Below are 20,119 nucleotides of genomic sequence, written 5' to 3' on the forward strand. Positions count from 1 at the left end.
CAGAGCTTACAGCTATAGCAAAACAACATAATCTTGCATTTTACTGACTCTCACAAGAATGATTCTAAATATATTAGCTACCATATACTTAGTATGTTTTTATTCCTCATGTTCTGCTAAATACTGTTTATTATTGCTACTCCTTTTTCCTCAGTTCGATTTTTAAAAATTTGACTGTGATTATTCAAGTACGTATCTTACAATATAAAAAGAAAATATCTTTAAGCTCCCTGGTTTTATCTATAACCTATATTAATGTGATGTGAAAATTATTCTTGGTCTAGATTAATACTACAGTTCTTGAATTTCAGTATTTGCTTTTTGGGTGTATGCAGCTGTTGATCATAAAAAGGCTACTGCTTCCTTTTTCTTTTTCTTTTTTTTTTTAATTTTGGTGACACAATTCCAAGAGAAGAAAAACCTTGACCTAGGTCTGCAGGCTTCAGCCAGGCTCTCCAGCAGTGATGGCTGTTTAGTTGCCTTTGCTGCTCTAGACATGCACGGAGTAAGGAGGCTGTGGAACAGCACTGTCTGAAACTGAATGTCATTCCTTGACTGCTGCTGGCACTGTCCAATTTTGGTTTTACAATCCTCTGCCTGCAGCATGCAGTGTATGGGTGGACTTTCCTCTGCACTCATACAGAGATAAGTGAGGTCAGTGTAGGGATGTGCTTGTGCAGTGGGAAAACAGAACTTATTTTCATACAGGCAGATCTGGCACCTTCATCAAGATCTATATTTGTATTACCAAACACTACTAAAATACAATTAATATAGCAGAACAGCATACTATGCCTGGACAAGAACATTAGGAACAGCATGCCTATGATTCCGTTGTCTCTCAATACTTAACGGATACAGAAGGTTAAGTATATTGCTTTATTCCCATCACAAAACTTAATAAATATACCTTGTTGTTGAGTCCTGCATTATTGAGTTCTCTTTGACCTTGCCTTGGATTTTGTGTGATTATTTAAGTAGATTTTTACTCACATAGCCTTTTACATATGGTAAGGAATTATCCATTGTATTCTACAGTTGGGCATTTAATTGCTATAATTCCCATTTTACAAATGCAGGTTTGGGGATTTTTTTTTTATTTAAACTAGACGGAATTCACCTCTCATCTGGACTTTAAATGTGGAGTTATGGTTTCATTTTTGTAATTAGTTCCCTAGTTACAAAGCCATGTCCTAATAAGTGTTGTCTCATGGACTGTATAAGTGAAGTAGTCTGTTTAGTTGCAGGTAACTGTCTGGGAAGCAGGTTTCCAGGAGAGGCATGCTATTCACCAGAGATAAAAAACATCATTTGTGCTAACTTTACAGGCAAGCAATATATGAACTGTAAATAATTAGCTTAAGTCGAGTGTAGTGGAAAGGATGAATAATTAATATAATTCCTGTGAAATGGCTTAGAAACCTATTTTGGTCCTAGTGATGTACAGTATCTGACAGAGGCTAACACAGCAAAGTTTGTGGGTCCCAAAGGTTGACACTGAAGTCTGTTGGATCAGTAAATGTGGAAGGCAAGTGGAGTAACTGTGCATGGTTGACATACATAGGAAGAAAACACAGCAGGCATTTAAGAGGATATATTGGGGTTTTGCGATAGGGTTTGTTTGTTAGTGGGGGCTTCAGACATGGTCTTGCAGGGACTGCCTCCATGTTGAACAGAGTCAGTTCCAGCTGGCTCCAAGACAGACCTGCCACTGCCTAAAGCTGAGTCCATCAGTGATTTTATGGCACTTCTGTGATAATAGATTTAAGGAAGGGTAAAAAAATGTTGTGTAGCAGCTGTGAGAGGGGAGTGAGAAAATGTGAAACAGCCCTGAAGGCACCAAGTTCAGTGAGGAAAGAAGGGGAGAAGGTGCTCCAGGTACTAGAGCAGAGATTCCCCTGCCCATGGAGAAGACCATGGTGGCACAGGTTGCTCCCCTGCAACCCACAAGGACCATGACAGAGCAGATATCTTCACAGCAGCCTGTGGAGGACCCCATGATGGGGCACAGGGATGTGCCCTAAATGAAACTGCAGCCCACAGAAAGCTGGAGCAGGCTCCTGGCAGGTTTTGTAGCAAGACCTGTGGCCCACAGGGAACTCATGCTGGAGCAGTTCATGAAGGATTATCTCCTCTGGGAGGGACCCCACACTAGAGCAAGGGAAGACTGAAGAGGAAAGGACATCAGAGACAGCACATGATGGACTGACCGTAGTCCTCATTCCCTGTTCCTCTGTGCTGCCTGAGGGAGGAGGGAGAGAAATAAGGAGTGAGCTTGAGTCTAGGAGGAAGGGAGGGGTGAGGGGAATATGTTTTAGTTTTACTGTTGTTTAAAACTATTTTATTCTGTTATTAATAGGCAATAAGCTAAATTATTTTTTCTCAAGCCAAGTCTGTTTTGGTAATTGGTGAGTGATTTCCCTGTTCTTTAGCTTTTCCCTTGTATTTTCTACCCCGTGTTCTGCTGAGAGTGGGGAATGAGAGAGCAGCTCAGTGGGCACCTGATAACCAGCTATAGTCCGCACAGCACAGAGGAGAAAATCATGAAATTTTTGATGTTCCTTGATATTCCTTAGGTTTCATGAAAATAAAGGCAGTGCTCATTGCAGTTATATGGCAACCAGCAGATATGCTGAGATAATCTTAGAAAATTTGTATCTCTGATCTCTGTAACTGTGTTAGGTCTTCTATAGGAAGTGGTTTGCCTGAATATATTGTCTCTTTCCACATGTTTTTTTCAGAGCACAACTGTACTTACCTCAAAATTACCAGCAGGAGATAAGATATTATTCAGCTACTAGACTCTGGAGAACAGTCTTTACTGTATCTGTTCCATTACATTTTGGATTTTATGTGCTAGGAAGTGTGTTAAGCTGAAAGCAATGTTGCTACCCTGCAGAGAAAAAAGAGAATGAGTCAGTAATTTGTTCATTCTTTTACAGGTATCAGTAAATTAGCTCTTTAAGAAAAGATTTGCCAAGTTTTGCATGAAAATCTTGTACTTTTTATGGTCTACTGTATCTGCATTAAAGACAGCCCATCTTTGTTTACTTAGATTGCTTTTTTGGCAGGACAGGAAGACCAAACATAGACTTAATTAGCACTCAGTTGAGGCATTATAAGGGAAAAACGCTTCCAACACCTGGGAAGGAGGAATATGATATCCTATAGATTTTTTGTGGTAAAACTCTTTCAGCTTCCCAAGCTTAGCCTTGCATTTGTAAAATGCATTTTTTTAATCCCACGTTTTAAGTTTGATGGACTCTAAATTGCTGGGGGGTTTTTGCTGTTAATGATGTAACCTGCATTTGTCCTTTGTGTATAGTATGTAAGAACTTCCTGGTGAATCTGTATTTTTGTCTGGTCAAAGGCAAGAAGGCAGTTCATCTTCTTTGTCATGTTACATATTCTACTGCAACAGCCTGTCTACATGTGACAGGTAAATGTGTGTAGAAAAAACTGCATCACTGATGCATTGTGAAGGCATAAGAGAGACTTTTGCTAAGCCCTGGAGTTGGTTCCTGACAGGCCTTTTTTCTACGTTTTATCTGTAGACTGAATCTGGATTGGTTGTATACCAAAATGCTCAACAGGCTTAATTTTAAAAAAAAATGTATGAATTGAGGTCAATAGAAAGTTCATACTGAGTTCAGGAAGATTAGTATCAAGCCCTCAGCCTTCATACTGCAAGTCTGTACAGGTTCTTGTTTCTCAGTTCTTACCATTTTACTGTCTTCTTTCTACAGAGAATGAAATATTCATTTCTTTTCTTCTGCAAGCTTTGTAATTTATCAGAATTTACCACTTAAAAAGTGACATGCCTCTCCTTTGTTTGTGTACTAGTCAGGCCCTACTCCAGCATTGAATTTTATATAAGTATGAGCTTGCAACTTGGAAGGGCTTTAATAATTTTTTTCTTGTTTGTTTGACAGAAAAGCTGTGTGTTGTCAAAAAGTACAGAAGGCAAGCTAAACATAAGTGTCTGTAAGTAGGTGGAAAGAAGCTGGAGGTTCCAGCACTTTCAGTCTTGGGTCCCTGCTCTGTGGGAATGCTAGCTGGGTTCCCATTTGTAGAGGTCTGGAGAGGTGGCTGTCAGTCCTCTCACTTTATTTGTACAGTGTTTGAGAAGGGACGAGGCAGCTCTTGGGCCATATATATATACCTGTTTAAGCTTCTTTTGCCATACTTATAATATTTACCTGCTCCAGTTCTATCCTTTTCGCATCTGTATTTACTGTCTTTTGTTTCCATTTATGCTGGGTTTTTTCTGCTTCTGTTTTCCCTTCACTCTTTCCCTCATTTCCTCCTCAGTTGTTCCTTCCCTGCCAAGTCACTCTTCATTTGCGTTTTGCATGTTGCCTAGAACACTTCCTCCTGAGTTTTTTCTAATTCCCTTTTGATTAGCTTTTTATTTTGTGTGGAGGTTACATATACAGACAAGAATGCTTAAAATTTAGATGAGTGTTGGATGGCTTCCTAGCACAATCTGAAGTTTGGTCCAGGATTTATGGATACTACCAACAATTGTCTTTAGGGTAATGCACAGAGCTCCTGTGCTCCAAGGCACTTCACTTACGTTACTGGGCTCTTGAATCAAATATTGTTCAGTTGTAGTAATAACATTGTGAAGGATATGTCTGCTCTGGTCTGGATCTTTTTGCCATGTTAAGAATGAAAAATCTGTCAATAAATGGCAAATTTAATGAGGAGTATTGGTAAAAACAGGATCTATTTCAGGAGGTTATTGAACAGAAATGGAAAATTTTCTGAATTAAGACTGACATAGTGCCAGTGCTGCTACCTGCCTCCTGGCAGATAATAAAATACAGTTAAAAAAGTAGTGCCGTTGTTAAAGAAATACTGCAGCACATCACCAGTGTTTCAGCTTACAGAAAAGCTGATGTCTACATTAGCATCAGGAATAAATGCTGTTTCATGTTATCTCAGTAATGTTGTATTAAAAGGAGTGTTTAGAAAATATAGGAGTCCTCCCCAAAGTGTTAACGTGATTTTGGTGCTGTGAATGCTCATAAAACCTTCAGTGGGGTAAGAATGCCAGCAAAACCACACTCTTCCCCTCAGACAGGTGAGATTAACTAAAACTCTGAAGGGCACAGACTTTTAATTGCTGTTTCAATGTGCTGCATTCTTAGATGCAGAAAAAACAGCTATTTCCTTACTGTGTACAATCTTAAATGAGTAAAAAACCTATAGAATATTTTAAGCATCTGCTCTGGAAAATAAAGAGTTAGAAGACATTGGAATAATTTAGAATGGAAATAGATATTGTGATATCCTAGATCAAGACAGCTATGGCAGAAAACATCTTTTTCTTAATTTCTTGGAAGTCTAGATACTTAAATGTTCATATATATATATATATATAGATATATATATATATATATATAAAAAGAGCATATATCCTCTCTGGTCTCTATGTGCAACTGACAGACTTCCTCTTCCTCCTATCCCAGTCCTCTTCACGCACATCCATGACAGATACAACATTTCATGGTTTTTTGTTTACTATAGTGGTTTTACAGACACATTTTGGGGAGTCGCCATGTGCTCTCAGCCTCTTGTGTCTGCCCCAGGAAATACCGTGAAGGGCTTTGGCATTTCCTGTGGGTTATGTTAAACCTTGCTTAATCTGCAAGTGATACGTAGCAGGAACTACACAGATGCCAAGACCTGCCTGGTCCCTGGCACAGCAGTCAGTGCAGCTGTGCAGCAGCAGGGCCCTACAATGATCTGGGCTGGATTGGTAAAGTAGGCACAGGGTTAAAAGAAATGCCTTTGTTTTTTTCCCCCACCTCTTTTCAGAACCTGTGAGCTCACAGCCAGTGCACCATGTCAGGCGTAAGAGAGAGAAAAATAAACTGTCAGAGGTTTTAGCTTTTTCAGTCATTTCTCTAAAAACTTGGTGCCTTAAATGCAGATCTGTTGCTTAGGTTGTGTGGGTTTTGTTTAAGTTCAGAAATCTAAGTCTGAAATGCACATTGGATCTGTCCGAAGAAGTTTGTTATGATCTGTAACTTTTGCTTCCTTTACCCTAGTCCCCTCATCAGCTGCATTGTGAAGAGCCCTTTACAGACGGACTGGTGCATTTACAAGGTTAATTGTCTGTCTTGAGGGCTCCTGGGAAGGAAGATGATGATTGCTGGGGCTATGGTTGCTTTGCAGTTATCCTGCAAAGTTCCTTCCTTCTGTGCATTTCTACGATGCCAAGCTGACTGTCCCTAATTGGTCTTCCCTGGCTCTGACAGCTGGTTCCCAGTAATTCGTTTGCCAGTTGTTGGCCCATTCTTCAGGGTGGAATAAAATGAAAATTCTCCATGTGAAGCTGGTGGGATTTGCATCTCATCCATATTTTCTGGAGTCTTTTTATTTAAAAGCTTTTATTGTTCTTGTGTTGCTTAATGTCAGTAGTATGAGCTGCCAGCAGTAGTGTGGTCTGTGGCGTTTTCAGATCAGTTCCCCGTGCCTGAAGTGAACAGTAATAGCACCTCCCAAGCCACTCTTGGAAAGCATGTCCTTAGTTCAGGACAACTTTCTGCACTTCTATCCTTGCAAGAAATGACCATGTCTGAACAAGTTACTGGAGGGCCCCTTTATTATCTTTGATGAAAATAGTCTTTTCTAGAGCATCATTCAGCTGATGAGAGGAATTGCATAACTCAGTGGGGAGAGCAATTGGTGGCAGCCTGGGTTCAAATATCTGTATTGTATCAGGTGTCTTCCCAAAAGAACTAGTCTTGAGCATCCAGTTTGTTGGTTTGGCTTTTGTGAGCCCTTAAATATGTCACGGAATGGGCGATGAAAATATTCAAGTAAAGGAGAATGTCTTGTAACTTGACCTTTCTGTGTTTCATTGAGGAAATACTGAAGCATGTAGTAAAAATTCTCAGATAAGACCTTAGCTGACCTTCATCCCAGACTTAATGATCTCTTAAAAGTCAGTGCTGCTGAAGCATATGAATCTAAACTATGATGTCACACCAAAGACATCCGTTGCAAGATAACATTTATGATACATAAAACAGGTTTTATTCTTGTACATACATACATACATACATGTAGATAGATAGACACACATAAATACATATACATATATAAATATATAAATGCAAAAATTCACTGAATATATCATTTTATGTATGGGAAGACTTAGAAAAAACTACATGATCTGTTGCAGTACTCAAATGGATTTAGTGGTTTCTCATTGTTGGGGGATGAAAAGGGCAAAATGCTAGTTTAATTATCTGAACATTAAAACTCTAGCTAAAAAGATTTGTGCAATAAGTTAACATTTTCTAATTTCAGTTTAGCACCATGAAAAATTACTTTCTATCCTACCCTAGGCAACTTCTTAAAGTTGGGACCTCATTAATAAAAAATACTTTCTTTTTTTGACAGTATATTCACTCATCAGGCATAATTCACAGGGTAAGTAGAAACAACATTAAAATTGTTTTTATTTTGATAATGTGAGTGATGTTTGTGCTTATAAATATGTCTGAAATTCTGTTTATAGTCTCTCAGTTTGTTGATGCCTTTTTTGTTTTTCTTCAATAAGAACAAAAGGTGACATGGCTACATCAGTGTAAGTTGAGCACTCAAGTTGCACTGAATGCAGCTTAAATTTGTATTTCTTAAATTAGTTTGTGAAGTTAAGTTTTAAGTCCCCATAAGAGCAAGTAGTGTCTAAATTAAGATGGATAAGGGTTTCTTCTGTTTTGTTTTTTTTTTTTTTTTTGTAAATGAAGATTAAACTTTTAAAAACAATATTTAGATTTTCTTTAAACATCATGTTAGTGTTCAAAGTTGGGAGATACGCACAGAAAGTGAAAAAATTGTCAAAACTATTAAAGCCTTTAAAACCTCAGATTTTTTTCTGCAATAAATTAAGCATTTGATTCTTTCTGAATGCTTTCTGTGTCTAAAGTCTGCTTAAAATCACTTTTTTCACTGTGAAGAAGGAGTTCTGAATGGTGCCCTTGTGGTAGGTACCAAGTAGTGTATCTTCCCCCAAAACTGCATCAGAACAGTAGAAATTGTCCATTTGTAATAAAATATCAGGAACTCCATAGAAAGGACATATTGTATAGTAGCTTTAAGCTGGATATGGAAACCATGCGAAATAACAAAATAATATAGAGTTATAATTATTATACTATTAATATAATATTGTATATTATAAATATTATATGATATTACTGTATAATTATATTTTTATTTTTGCAACTGCTTCCTCTCAATGGCCCTTGAACTTCTTGGTTTCATTATGGTTCTTTGCATTGTTTATATCCAAGACCTCTCTGATCTTAAAAAATTTTTGTATAAAATAGGTGGGTGCCTGTTAAAATGTTTAGAGAAAAGAGACTTCTAAACACCTTGTGCTAAAGTGTATCAAACAAAGGTTTGAAAAAGTAGAAGGAAAACTTATGTCTGATTTTTTTTTTCTAACTGTGTATGTCTGAGTCATTGGTGTTGCAATATCATCTTAGTCATTGCCAATACTCTTCCCTTTGCTAAACTGTACAACTTTTGCAGATCTTTGGGAGTCCCTATAGTAGCTAAAGAGACGTAAGAGAATACTTTTTTGTGTTGCAGTCAATTGATTTTTTTTTTAGGAAACTGACTTTCCCACAGAAAAGAGCATAGGCTTTTGTGTAAAATCTTGTTTGATTCTTTCAGTACTACTTGTAAGTCTATCAGGGTCTGCAGCCTTTAGATAGATATATATATATATATATATATATATATATACACACATATGAATTGTTAACTTTGTGGTATTAGTATTAAATGCAACAAATTTATGGCCAAAACCCACTCCTAGAAAGAAAAAATGAGTGCATTCCTTTACTGGCAAGTATTTCCCTGACTTCTGGCAGAAATAAAACGTTTATTTTTTTTCAGGGGAAATACACTGGAAAAAAGCCAAACATATGCAAGTTTATCCTTGTTTGTTTTATTTCTTATGACATTGTTTCACCTGTTACTCTTCAAAATAGTTACATGAACACTGTAAAACAAGAAAGAAGGAACGAAGTAAAGAAAGCAGAAAAGAATGCTTTGTTATGCTTGCTATAAAATAAAAAATAGCATCCATTTGAAATCTGGTTACAGGATCTAAAGCCTGGAAACCTGGCAGTAAATGAAGACTGTGAATTGAAGGTAAGGTATGTTTACTTGAAAAAATAGTCAGATGTACTAGAAGACAGAAGATAATGGGTGCAACAGTTGTGGACATGCTGACTGGTTTCAGTGATGGGCCAGGCTTTTAGCACATAGGCCTTGAGGAGTCATGGAGAAATAGGGAAACAGGAAAAAGAAAGGGAAGACAATAAGATGGGCAATGGTAAGTATCCTGAAAAGAAAATGAAACCTGAAAAGAGACTGCTCCTTTACAAGTATTTTCCCATCTGTTTGACTTCAGTCATCACAATAATAATTAAATATTTAAGAAATAAAACCCTGAATAGTGAGAATCTATTTATCCTCTATTTGTATGTCCTTTACTGTCACAAATGTGCAATTCATAAGAACAGCAGAGGTAATGATCAATTTCTGAGATCATTCTGGAATCAAGCACAAGAAATGGCTATGCCTGAAGGTGGAAGCTTTGCCCAGGATGTCCCTGCTGAAAACATCTAGTTCAGACATGATGCTCCAGGAAGCTTGTACTCTGCTAGTTGGGGAGAGATGGGAATTGTCTCTAGGATGTGGAGGATTTCTGAGGAGGAAGTCGGTGCCACAAGTTATTACATTCATGGCATCATGGAAGTGATTGCTGTCTTGTGTCTCTCCAGCTGGGTGACAGACAGTGTAGGAAGTGAAACTGCTCCTGTGGGTTTGGTGTTGACAGTAGGCCATGCTACAGCTGTGTGCCCACACCAAGGGAAGGTGTGTGACAGTAACAGTAACCTTTTTCGTGCATGATATGTATGTTGCTATGAGTACTGGTGTATTTTTTACTCAGTCACTCAGAGTACTTTTCAAGAAAGAATCATGTGCTTGTTGCAGTCAGATAAAAGCTGTAATGGAGAACTGTGGTTATGTTATGTTGAAGCTAATCACTTCAGAGAAGCATTAAAACAATCACATACTGCTCACTGTGAATAAGAACATCTTATTTCTTTGAAAGTGTTTCCTTTTGCATTGTTACAACTATCAGTAGTATCAATTGCAGGTAGACTTCAGTGTATTTTGTAGCTTCATTTTTGCTCTTAATTGAAATAGTAAGAAAAAAAATTCATTCTGAATTCCACCTCCTGTAGTTCAGATATTACCTGTTTCTGCTGTTGCACCACGAGAGGGGTGCATTTGATGACATTTTTTTTGTTACCCTGTTGTTGCTTCTCTGGAGTGAAACAAATATTGGCATGCAGCATGACTCCATCCTACCCATCAGGACTTTTTTCCAAAGATGGGCTAGGAGGATGGTGCACACGCACACCCCTTCCCAGTATGGAAACTGGGCTTAGGTGGCATGCACGCTTGGAGACCAGAACTGTAGTACCTGTTGTGGAAGGCTATCTGTTCTGAAGTGTAGGTGTTGCCACTTCCTTGGAAATGTTATCAGTAGAGTCCATCTGAGTGGTAGTTCTGCTCCTTCACAATGTTGGTCACATCCAGCCTCATTATGAATCATTGAACTGAAATACTAAACCTGACCGGTTTTGGTTTCAGTTTCTGACAAGTACTGGAAATCTCCCAAAGCCTGTTAGAGTGGATAATAATTGTATTTAAGAAATAATTATACAATGTACCCTGACCTAGTGAAAATGTATCTATTTGGCTGTGTAGAATGACTTTGTTATAAAAAAAGCCAATTATTTATTATGAACTAGGATTCTGTAGTACTCAACACTGTTTGTTTTAGAAATACAGTTAATCTGGTGAGCATAAGGATAGTAGCCCCAGAATGCTTCCAGTCCCCAGTTAATTCTAATGTTTTAATTTTTCATTCATTTTCAGAATGATTTTTGTCAGCCATCTTCTCTTAGCTCTATCAATCTCAAAGGCTAGTCAGGGTTTTTTCAGATAATTACAAAATCCAGCTACATCTTCTATCCTGTGCTTGAATCATGATTGGCCTATACATCCTCACAAAACAACAGTGAATTTTAATGGGTGCTTTTATGTCCTGGTGTGTAATTATATTTAGATCTTATGGTCAGAGTTTCCTCCCTGCAAGAGACATAAGACTTTATGAGAATCATTCAGTTATGTGAGAATTCCAGCTTTGAGTAAAGAGCAACATTCTAACTCTACATGGTGGGAGATACAGAAGATTGAAGTCTGTGAAGCACACCCTTAATTTAAATGAAATAAAAGGTGATGCAGCATTGCAAAAGTCTTTAGCATACAACATACAAACCATATACTTGCATACAGCTATTGTAGTACAACTTTTTGCTCACTGGAGACTGACCTGAATGTTCAGGGTTCTGTGATTTCAGAGTTTTGTGATCTAACACAAAAACCATCATCACCTTCTGGCTTGTAGGTGGCCAAATGGTGAGTGGATCCCAGGGTGATGGGGAAAAAAAAGAGAATGCAGAAAAAACAGTTGTACATGTTTGTCTTCCCCCACTCCCTAGCTGTGCAATTACATTTTGAGGTGCAGGCCAGATCTGGGACATTGTTTTATGATACAATCTCCTGATCTGTATCTACGTATTTAAAATAATTTTTTTTCTGTTGCGCTGGACATTTTTAAGCTTTTAGATAAACTAAGGTAAATAATCCTGTATCAGAACATGATTCAGTGAAAAAAAGAAGGAGGAAATGTAGCATTAAGCTTTAGTTTTCATTTTTTGACTCTCTGGGCATAATTACAATGTCCCTGGTTATACAATAAGCTCCGATATCATATGCAGAAGAAAAGTGCAAGTTTGCAGTTAGGAAATACTGATTGTCAGAAGACAACTTCAACTGACAAACAGAAAGCATTCATTGAGAAGTGTGCATAAAAAACACCAGGGTGAGGATTTACCTGGGATCTCCCTAATGCTGAAGGAGTTGGGCTGACTCATGTGGTGCCGTGTGCAGGATGTGACCCTGCCTGGAGAGCACCCTCTCAAAGTCAGTGTGTGCAGGCACAGGACCATGCTGCCAGTGACAATCCAACCTTTTTCCCTCATGTCTGTACACTCAGCAACTTTCCTTGCATCAGCTGTAGTGGCAACAAGGCTGTAGGCGTGTTGGAACAGTTCCTTGAATTGGTAACTAATTAATAAGCTATCAGTTTTATTTTTCACAATAAGCTTTCTGGCTTTCTAGTCTGATATTCTACATAGGTACCAGAAAAGTGACAATGAAGAGTGCATGAGGGGAAATCACTGCCCTTTCCGTGGTCCCAAAGTTACAGGTTATTTTTGTTATGGTTACTGAAGAAAGTTAGGAAAATTAAGTGTGCTGAGTTGAAGGGGAGCTATCCTTAGGGAGCTGAGGGGGATTTGCTTTTCTTTCATGATTCACAGATTATAAAAAGGATTTTCAAACTTGCTCTGAAAATTGCTGTGGAAGTTTTAGCTGAAAAGTTGAAGATTAAAGCATAAGTTTTACTGAAGTGGCAATATGTTAAGTACAAATAGGATACACTTGTTCCTTAGCTTAATGAATATGTAAATGAAAATAAATCCCTAAGTTAAAATGTAATGCACAAAAATTCTTTCTGTGTTTTCTACTTTTACAAAAACTACAAAGCTTAATTGTATTTTCTCTGTTTCCAACTCCATGTGCCACAAGCCTTGGTAGAGAAAATGCTTAAAAAACTTTGACAAAGTAGATGGTACCACATCTGGATTTTGCCCTGTTACGTGAAACTTCCTCTTTTTTTCTTTTCCACCCTCCCTGCTGTCTTACTGGGAAAACGTAATACATGCTGGATATGTAAAATAAAATGGAAAGCCATATATTAAAATGTATTTTACTTTGGCAAATATTTTGAGTCCAGTAAATCTTCAGCACCTAAAGAATCAGCCATAAGCAAGTGTATTTTATTGGTAAAGTAAAAATGTCTCCCTTTGCATCTATTCCTGTTTTTAAATTGATTGGTAATCAGCAGTTAGGGGGGCAAACATGGAAATTGTATTTCAAGTATGGCAATAAAGAAGCTATAACATTTTGTACTTCGATTAATGAATGAAAATATAATTTACCTTTCTATTAGTGCCAGGGAATGATGAAACTGTCCTGAAATATTTCAAAATGTTTGTCAGGGAATGATGAAACTATCCTGAAATATCTTAGAATGTTTAATTACAGAGAGTATTACGAAAACATCACTCTTGGTATAGTAATGCCCAGGTGCTCCTGGTAGAAACCTGCCCTGTCAATATGCATGTGAAGCCTGATAGGCATGGCAACTAGTGGCTGTTCATGCAAAGCTGCATATTCAGTTGTATGTTGGTGATGATGATTTATCTTGAATAGACCTTACTTACTCAAGCCCCCTGCTTCTTGTTAGAAGCATGAACTTTCTGATAAATGCAAACTGATTGTCATTCCAAGAGTGGAATTATCTTGCTGTTGGCTGCATCTTCTGGCACTATCTTTTGATAGTCCATGCAGGTGGGTTTTCTTAAGGCAAAGATTGTAGCATTGACTACAGGCCATAACATTCACTTCTAGACTTGCTGCTGTACACATTGCTGTATCTAGAGATAAATGTCTGAGAGTCTTAGATCTAAGCTGAATTGTGCATAACTCTCTAAAAAAATGCACTGATCTTGCATTTCTTACAAAATGTTCTTCTGTAGTTGATGCTGGACGTTGGAGAAAAATCGTTGGGACTAGATTATGATAATTCCCTACTCTTGTTGCAGATTTTCAGTGTGACCTGGAGGAAGTCTTCTATTGTATGATTTACTCATAAAATAGAAATAACGATACCTCCTTACTTCAGAATACTATTGGAATACACTCTTGAATAATTGTGCCAACTGGGATATGAGAGGAATGGACAATGGACGCCATCTAAGATGGGCGCTGTTCTTTTAGCTGTAACATGATTCGATGGTGATTCTGTGGTCAGGGAATTTTTTGCATTGAATGTGTCCAGTATCTTTTCAATTAATAATTTATTATTTTCTTTACTGCTTTTACAGCTGTTGGTGTTGATATAGGAGCATGTAACTTGAAAAGAAGTTATGCAGAGCTCCTTTCTACCTCTGTCTTGATTTTTAAAATGAGAACAAGACATTTCAATGAGAAAAAGACAGAAAAATATACCAAACTCTGCAGATTGCTCCATTTTTTTTATTTTCTACAATTGTAATGTCTGTGTGAACTAGATAAGTAGCTGTGTTATAAGGATGTTCTTTGTGCTTCCACTACAGATTCTGGATTTCGGGTTGGCAAGGCATACAGACAGTGAGATGACTGGTTATGTGGTTACAAGGTGGTACAGAGCCCCAGAGGTCATACTTAACTGGATGCATTATACTCAAACAGGTCAGCATCTCTTTGGAAGTGTCTTAACAGAGCTAAAGCATCCATTGAATCAGGCAATGTATAAACAAGCCTTTGTTTCTGAAAGGAGTGAGAAATTAGAAGTGAAAATGACAATATAATTATGCGAAATTTCTTTGTAGATAAATTTCAGATAGCTCTGTGCTCGTTGTGAGTTTGGGGTTTTTTAGATATATATTTTCTGAGAGTAACAAAAAAGTGCCAAAGTGGTTGGGAAAAAATTATTTAAATGTCTACAGATGTGACAGTCTGCTCTCTGTTCTTATGTTCCTGAAAAGATGTGCTGATTGTAACTCAAACAGACAGAGGAAAATGGTAGATAGAAGGAATTCAAATAAATGTGGGACAGCTATGGGAGTTTTTGAAAGCATTGAAAACTTGTTTCCCACATGCATCTGCCTGTTACTGAGAAACTCATTCTGCATATTATGAGATCATCTTCAGTTTGCTCATTAGAAAGTCTGATAGTTTTACCTACGCTGTTCATCATACTTGGCAAGGTACACATTTAAATTTTTATGACAGGCTCTAAAGGTAATTTTTATACTTCTTTTAAATATGTGTTAAATTAAATTTTATGCACACTTAAATGGACAAGTATTCAGCAATTTAATGCACCTGTTGCTCTTTTTTCAGTTGACATCTGGTCTGTTGGCTGCATAATGGCTGAGATGATAACAGGGAGGCCTCTGTTCAAAGGAAATGATCGTATCCTTCAGTGAATTTATGATACCAATGTAAGAAAATTATGAGAGGTTCTTATGTAATACAGTAAGTCTGCCCAGAAACTGGTGAGCATAAATTGAAATGAATAGTAAAATGGCTTGCACCTCTCTCATTAAATGGTTATTTGATATCTGTACCACTTTTGCACATCTGCAGATTAAAATTTGTATTACTGATTTTTTTCAGTAGAGATGATTTTGAATCACATTTCAAATCATCAGGTAAAAGGTTCTGGGGTAACCATTTTTATTGTTTTAATAACAGTTTTCAGAACATGCATGGAAGATTCTGCTGTAGTATGTGACTTATGTGCACAAGCTAATCCATTTCATACTTTTTGAAGCTTTTACCAAAAAGTGTTATGTGAGTAATATCTAGTAAAATGTAGATGTATAGAAAACATTTAGTCCTATCATTTGATTGCTGAAGAATTAAGAAATTTTTAAGTTTAAGATATAACTCATCTTCAAGGGATACTTCATTGAAAGTAGTTGTTGTGATACCTAATAAGGGACAGTGTTAAGAGAAGACAGCAAAGATTTTTTACTTTTTCGTTTGTTTGACAGCTCAGCTATTTTGCACTGCTTTCTCCCCTGTGGAGTAGCAGTCAGTCAATTACTTATCTGCAAATATTTGTTTACAGAATCACAACTGCTTAATTTTAATTATATTTGTATTTAAGTACTTGCACGTAAGATCAGGACTTCATTGCATGGATCGTATTATTCTCATTTTGTGAGGAAAAACATTCAAGAGAAAGATTGTGTTCACCAAAAATTGGCAGGGACTATGAAAAAGTAGAATGCATCAGATTTTTTAGGCTGTACACGTTTTAAGTATGCATTAGTTCTTAATAAGAAAATACTAAAGTGCCTGTCAAAGAAGAGCTGTTGGGTAACACATAGCATTTCTCCACTGATGGTAACCTTGAGTATTCTGGTGTATAAATAAGAAAATTAATGAGTCAGAATTTTCAAGGTGTATTGTAAATGTTAGAGTGGAGGAGCTAGTATTTTAGTCATACTGGGTTTTGTAGATTTCAGAACTATTGGCTGAAGTTCTGTGTTCTGTATTATAAAGGAAATTATCCCAGCATAATAGTCATTGCTGGCCTTTGTCAGGGTTACCTATTTGCAGCCATGGATTCAGCTGTGAGTAGGTGAACAAGACAACTAACTTAGGGGATTTTTGTTTTAGGATTATGAACGGGCTATCCTGCATGTGGGAAATAAGGAGAAGGAAGATTAATTTTTTTTTCCTTTTGAAGTTTCTCAGTGTGAAGAAGTAATACAGACTGATTTTCTCTGGTTTTCGTTGGTTATCATGCCACCGTACGTTCCCTGTGACTTTTCCTGCCTCTTCGTCATTTAAGTATTGGATAGACCAGAGCAATACATGTGTTGATTGTTCAGATACTCTAATACTTTTGAACTGATTTTTGTCCAAAAATATAGAAGAGGCCTGATAATACTGGAAAATTTTGTAGATGATTCAATTATGTATTCTCAAATTACAGGATATTTTATTTCAGTGTTTTTGCCTTTTGGAAGAGAAATGGAGGACTTTTATGAATTTCCTGTTCAGTCATTGAATTGAGACTTTTACTTTATTCTCCAACAGTGAAGAATAGCATTGTTTTTGCAGCGTACTTAGTTTTCGTATAGTGAAAGAATTTGTTCCTTATTTCTGGTATTCAGATCTGGACCAGCTCACAGAAATAATGAAAATAACAGGTACACCAACTCAAGATTTTGTTCAAAAATTACACAGTCAAGATGTGAGTATTCTGCTTTGTCAGTTGGTTTTACATGTCTTAATTTTACTTCAGCCATGCTCAGTTCTTAACTGGCTGAGATAATATATATTTACTACTGAAATGACGCCTGATGGTACGTCTTGGCCTTAAATTGCTTTGCACACCCACAGTAGCTACTATGGGGGAGAAATGACAGAAGATTATCAGAACAATTGAAAAATCTGTATATTTAAATACTTGAAAATTCTAGTCTGTACCATATAAACAGTTGAGCTGATAAATTGCTAGTTTTATTGGAAAGGTACTAAAAGCATGAAGATATTCAGAAAACCCAGTTGTTTGCAAATGTCTCTGACTTTGTCTTTCCTGTTATGTGGATGTCCTTCTAGAATCCTTAAGCCCTTACTACAAAGAATCTAAAATTATTCATTAGATTAACTGTACAATTTAAATACTAATGAATTACTTTTAGAGAATCCTGTAAATTCACTGTGACATTCTTTAAAATGAGTCATATATATTTAGTCTAATTAATATATTAAATATGGAGCACTAATAATTAAAGCTTTACATTATAATTTATAAATAATAGTTTTAAGACTTGATTTTTTTAAAACGAAAGTTGTATTCAGCAAGAAGGTGAATATCATCAGGATTTATGACACAAGAAAAATTGATTTGTACAATGTGCTATAAAACCTTTATTGAGTTACCTATTAAGCATATGGATCATGTTGTCACATTACAAAGACGGCAAAGGTCTAATTTAATATTGATGTTTCTTTACAGGCAAAAAACTATATCAAAAGCCTCCCCAAAGTCCAGAAGAAAGATTTTGCATCCATCTTGAAGTATGCAAATCCTTTGGGTAAGGCAGTTTGTGTGGATGTGTACAACTTGTGTTTGCATTGGAGGCAGCAGCAGTATCAGTCATGTGATAGTTGATGAGGTGGTTCTCATGCTGTTCTCTCTCTTGCTTTCCATAATTCGTAGTTTTGATTGTGGGTGAACTTGCCAAGTTTAAGCCCTGACAGAAATCAGTTGTTTCTTAGAAGCATCAAAAAAAGAAATAATTTGTGTTCTAGGTTTTAATAGAGCACCTCCTTATTGGTTTTACTTGAGCAGCTTTATCAAGAGCCCTGGTAAATTAAACATACATAATAAAATTTTCTCTGTTTTGTTTGTGAAATATAATTCTGAAAGCTCAGTCGGATCTACAGTAGAAATGTAAGGAAAAATAAAGCTGACATTTTAATAATGGAATTGATATGTCCTGAGAAACACCTGTCCATTTCTAAGAAGCACTGGCTTCAATTCAATAGATATAATCAGCCAGAAGAGCCTAGAGTGTGCATAACTGTGACATGACTTGAGGCAGCCAGAGCTCTGAGATGACACTACCCAAATCTTATCAATTCCCCAAGTGACCTTAACAGTCACAAAACCAGTTTTATTGGAATATGAATTAGGATAACTGACTCTGCAATTTAATAAGTTAAAATTTTAGTTTCACATACTATAGAAATAAACCTGATTAATAAACAGCTCTTACCTGACTGCATACCTGGTTAGCTCACTGACCTCAGCTACAGCAAACTACACATTTCTGTTTAGTTTTTAGGATGTTTCTTCTTACCACTTCTGTGGTCATCTGGCAGCTTCTGGTCTGGGACAGAAGGTTGAAGGGAATTCACACTGTGGCAAGCAGGAGTTGAAGCATCCTGCCCCACGTTGCTGCATCTACTTCCTTTCAGCTGCTCCACCCAACCCAGGAATATCCTGTCAGAATAGAAAAACAGAAAATAAGTCATTCATCATACCTGTTTACACTAGCCCATTTTGGCAGTCTTACAAGGGACCTGATCTATAATCCCCTGGAGGGCAACACATAAGATTTTAATGGACTGTTTTGGCTGAGGTCAAAACCACATAGCAGATAAGGTCAGCTCTGAAATTCTGACTTGTCTTAGTGAACTTCAAAGTGTACTTGGGCTTGGATTTGGTCACATACAGTGCAGTTCTCATCAGCTGTTCACCTGTTCATTCTGCTGCTGTCAGGTGGTGATGTACCTTAGAACCATGACAAGCTGGCAGTGATGAAAGGCACCTGGGAAAGCCCAAAGCACAGTAGTCCTGGAGCCAGAAGCTAAGTCCTTAGCGGAGGAGATGCTTTCTGTATTGCATACAGAAGCAAGGGAGCACCTCTGCATTGCATCAGTCTTTGTACACATCCCAGCTTACTCACAGAACTATCTGTCATGCAGATGGGGCCCCCTGACTATAGAATGGACACTCTCTGTTTTAAAACTGCATGTATTTGCAATACCTCTAGGGCCGTATTACTGTGCACAAGTGGAATCAGTTGCATGATTTGAATACACTGTTTGTTTTCTGTGCAACAGCTGTAAACCTTTTGGAGAAGATGCTGGTGCTGGATGCAGAGAAGCGAGTCACAGCAGCTGAGGCTTTGATGCATCCTTACTTTGAACCAATTCATGATCCTGAGGAAGAAATTGAAGCTGAGAAATATGATGACACATTTGATAACATGGATCTTCCGCTAGATGAGTGGAAGCGTGAGTTTGTTTTTGTGATGTTTTCAATAACAGCCAGATTGAAAGACCATTCAGAAATAGGGATGTTCCCCTTTGCAAATTACCTCCTCAGCTTTTCATGGAACTGAGTAAATAGAAAGCATTAAGATAGAGAAATGCCACTTACCCAGTTCTGGTAAGCATAAAGTCCTCCTGAAATGATCCCAAAAGGTTTCTTCTCTGCCACCTAAAATAGGCTCTCCTCCTTCTCCATGTGTCTGTCTCCCATCTTCTGCAACACAGAAAAGAAACCATTTCTGTAACATATGCCTTCCAGCTGATAGGACAGATCAACAGATTCTTTGACTGTTGGCTCTGTTGGACTGCAGTGGATGCCAGCCTTATAGTTAGGTTCTCTGAGGGAGAGAAAACATATCTATGTCAGCAGAGACTTAAATCAAAATCTTGTTTTCATCTAATGCCAGAGGTTTGTATTTTGACTTTTTAAGTGAGGGCCTGACTTGTAAAGCTGATGTGCTCAGTAGCACTTCCTAAGGATATTGCCCGCTATACTCTAAAGTCAATGTTCACACACCTTTGAAAGCACCAATACCATTTC

General features: G+C 37.3%; 1 protein-coding gene across 3 annotated transcripts in view; it reads left to right on the forward strand.

The window, feature by feature from the left end:
• MAPK12 (mitogen-activated protein kinase 12) overlaps positions 1–20,119 on the forward strand; it is a 40,148-nt gene that overhangs the window by 17,028 nt on the left and 3,001 nt on the right. Inside the window, exons 5-11 of one of the 3 annotated variants that reach the window (XM_071552533.1) lie at positions 7,417–7,446; positions 9,133–9,180; positions 14,352–14,466; positions 15,121–15,192; positions 16,908–16,987; positions 17,756–17,834; positions 19,369–19,542. In XM_071552533.1, coding sequence (XP_071408634.1) covers positions 7,417–7,446; positions 9,133–9,180; positions 14,352–14,466; positions 15,121–15,192; positions 16,908–16,987; positions 17,756–17,834; positions 19,369–19,542 — 598 coding nt within the window. The remainder of the gene's footprint in view (positions 1–7,416; positions 7,447–9,132; positions 9,181–14,351; positions 14,467–15,120; positions 15,193–16,907; positions 16,988–17,755; positions 17,835–19,368; positions 19,543–20,119) is intronic. The other 2 variants (XM_071552534.1, XM_071552536.1) reach the window with 2 other exon arrangements.

This window comes from Pithys albifrons, chromosome 3, assembly GCF_047495875.1.
Source record: "Pithys albifrons albifrons isolate INPA30051 chromosome 3, PitAlb_v1, whole genome shotgun sequence".
Lineage (NCBI taxonomy): Eukaryota > Metazoa > Chordata > Aves > Passeriformes > Thamnophilidae > Pithys > Pithys albifrons.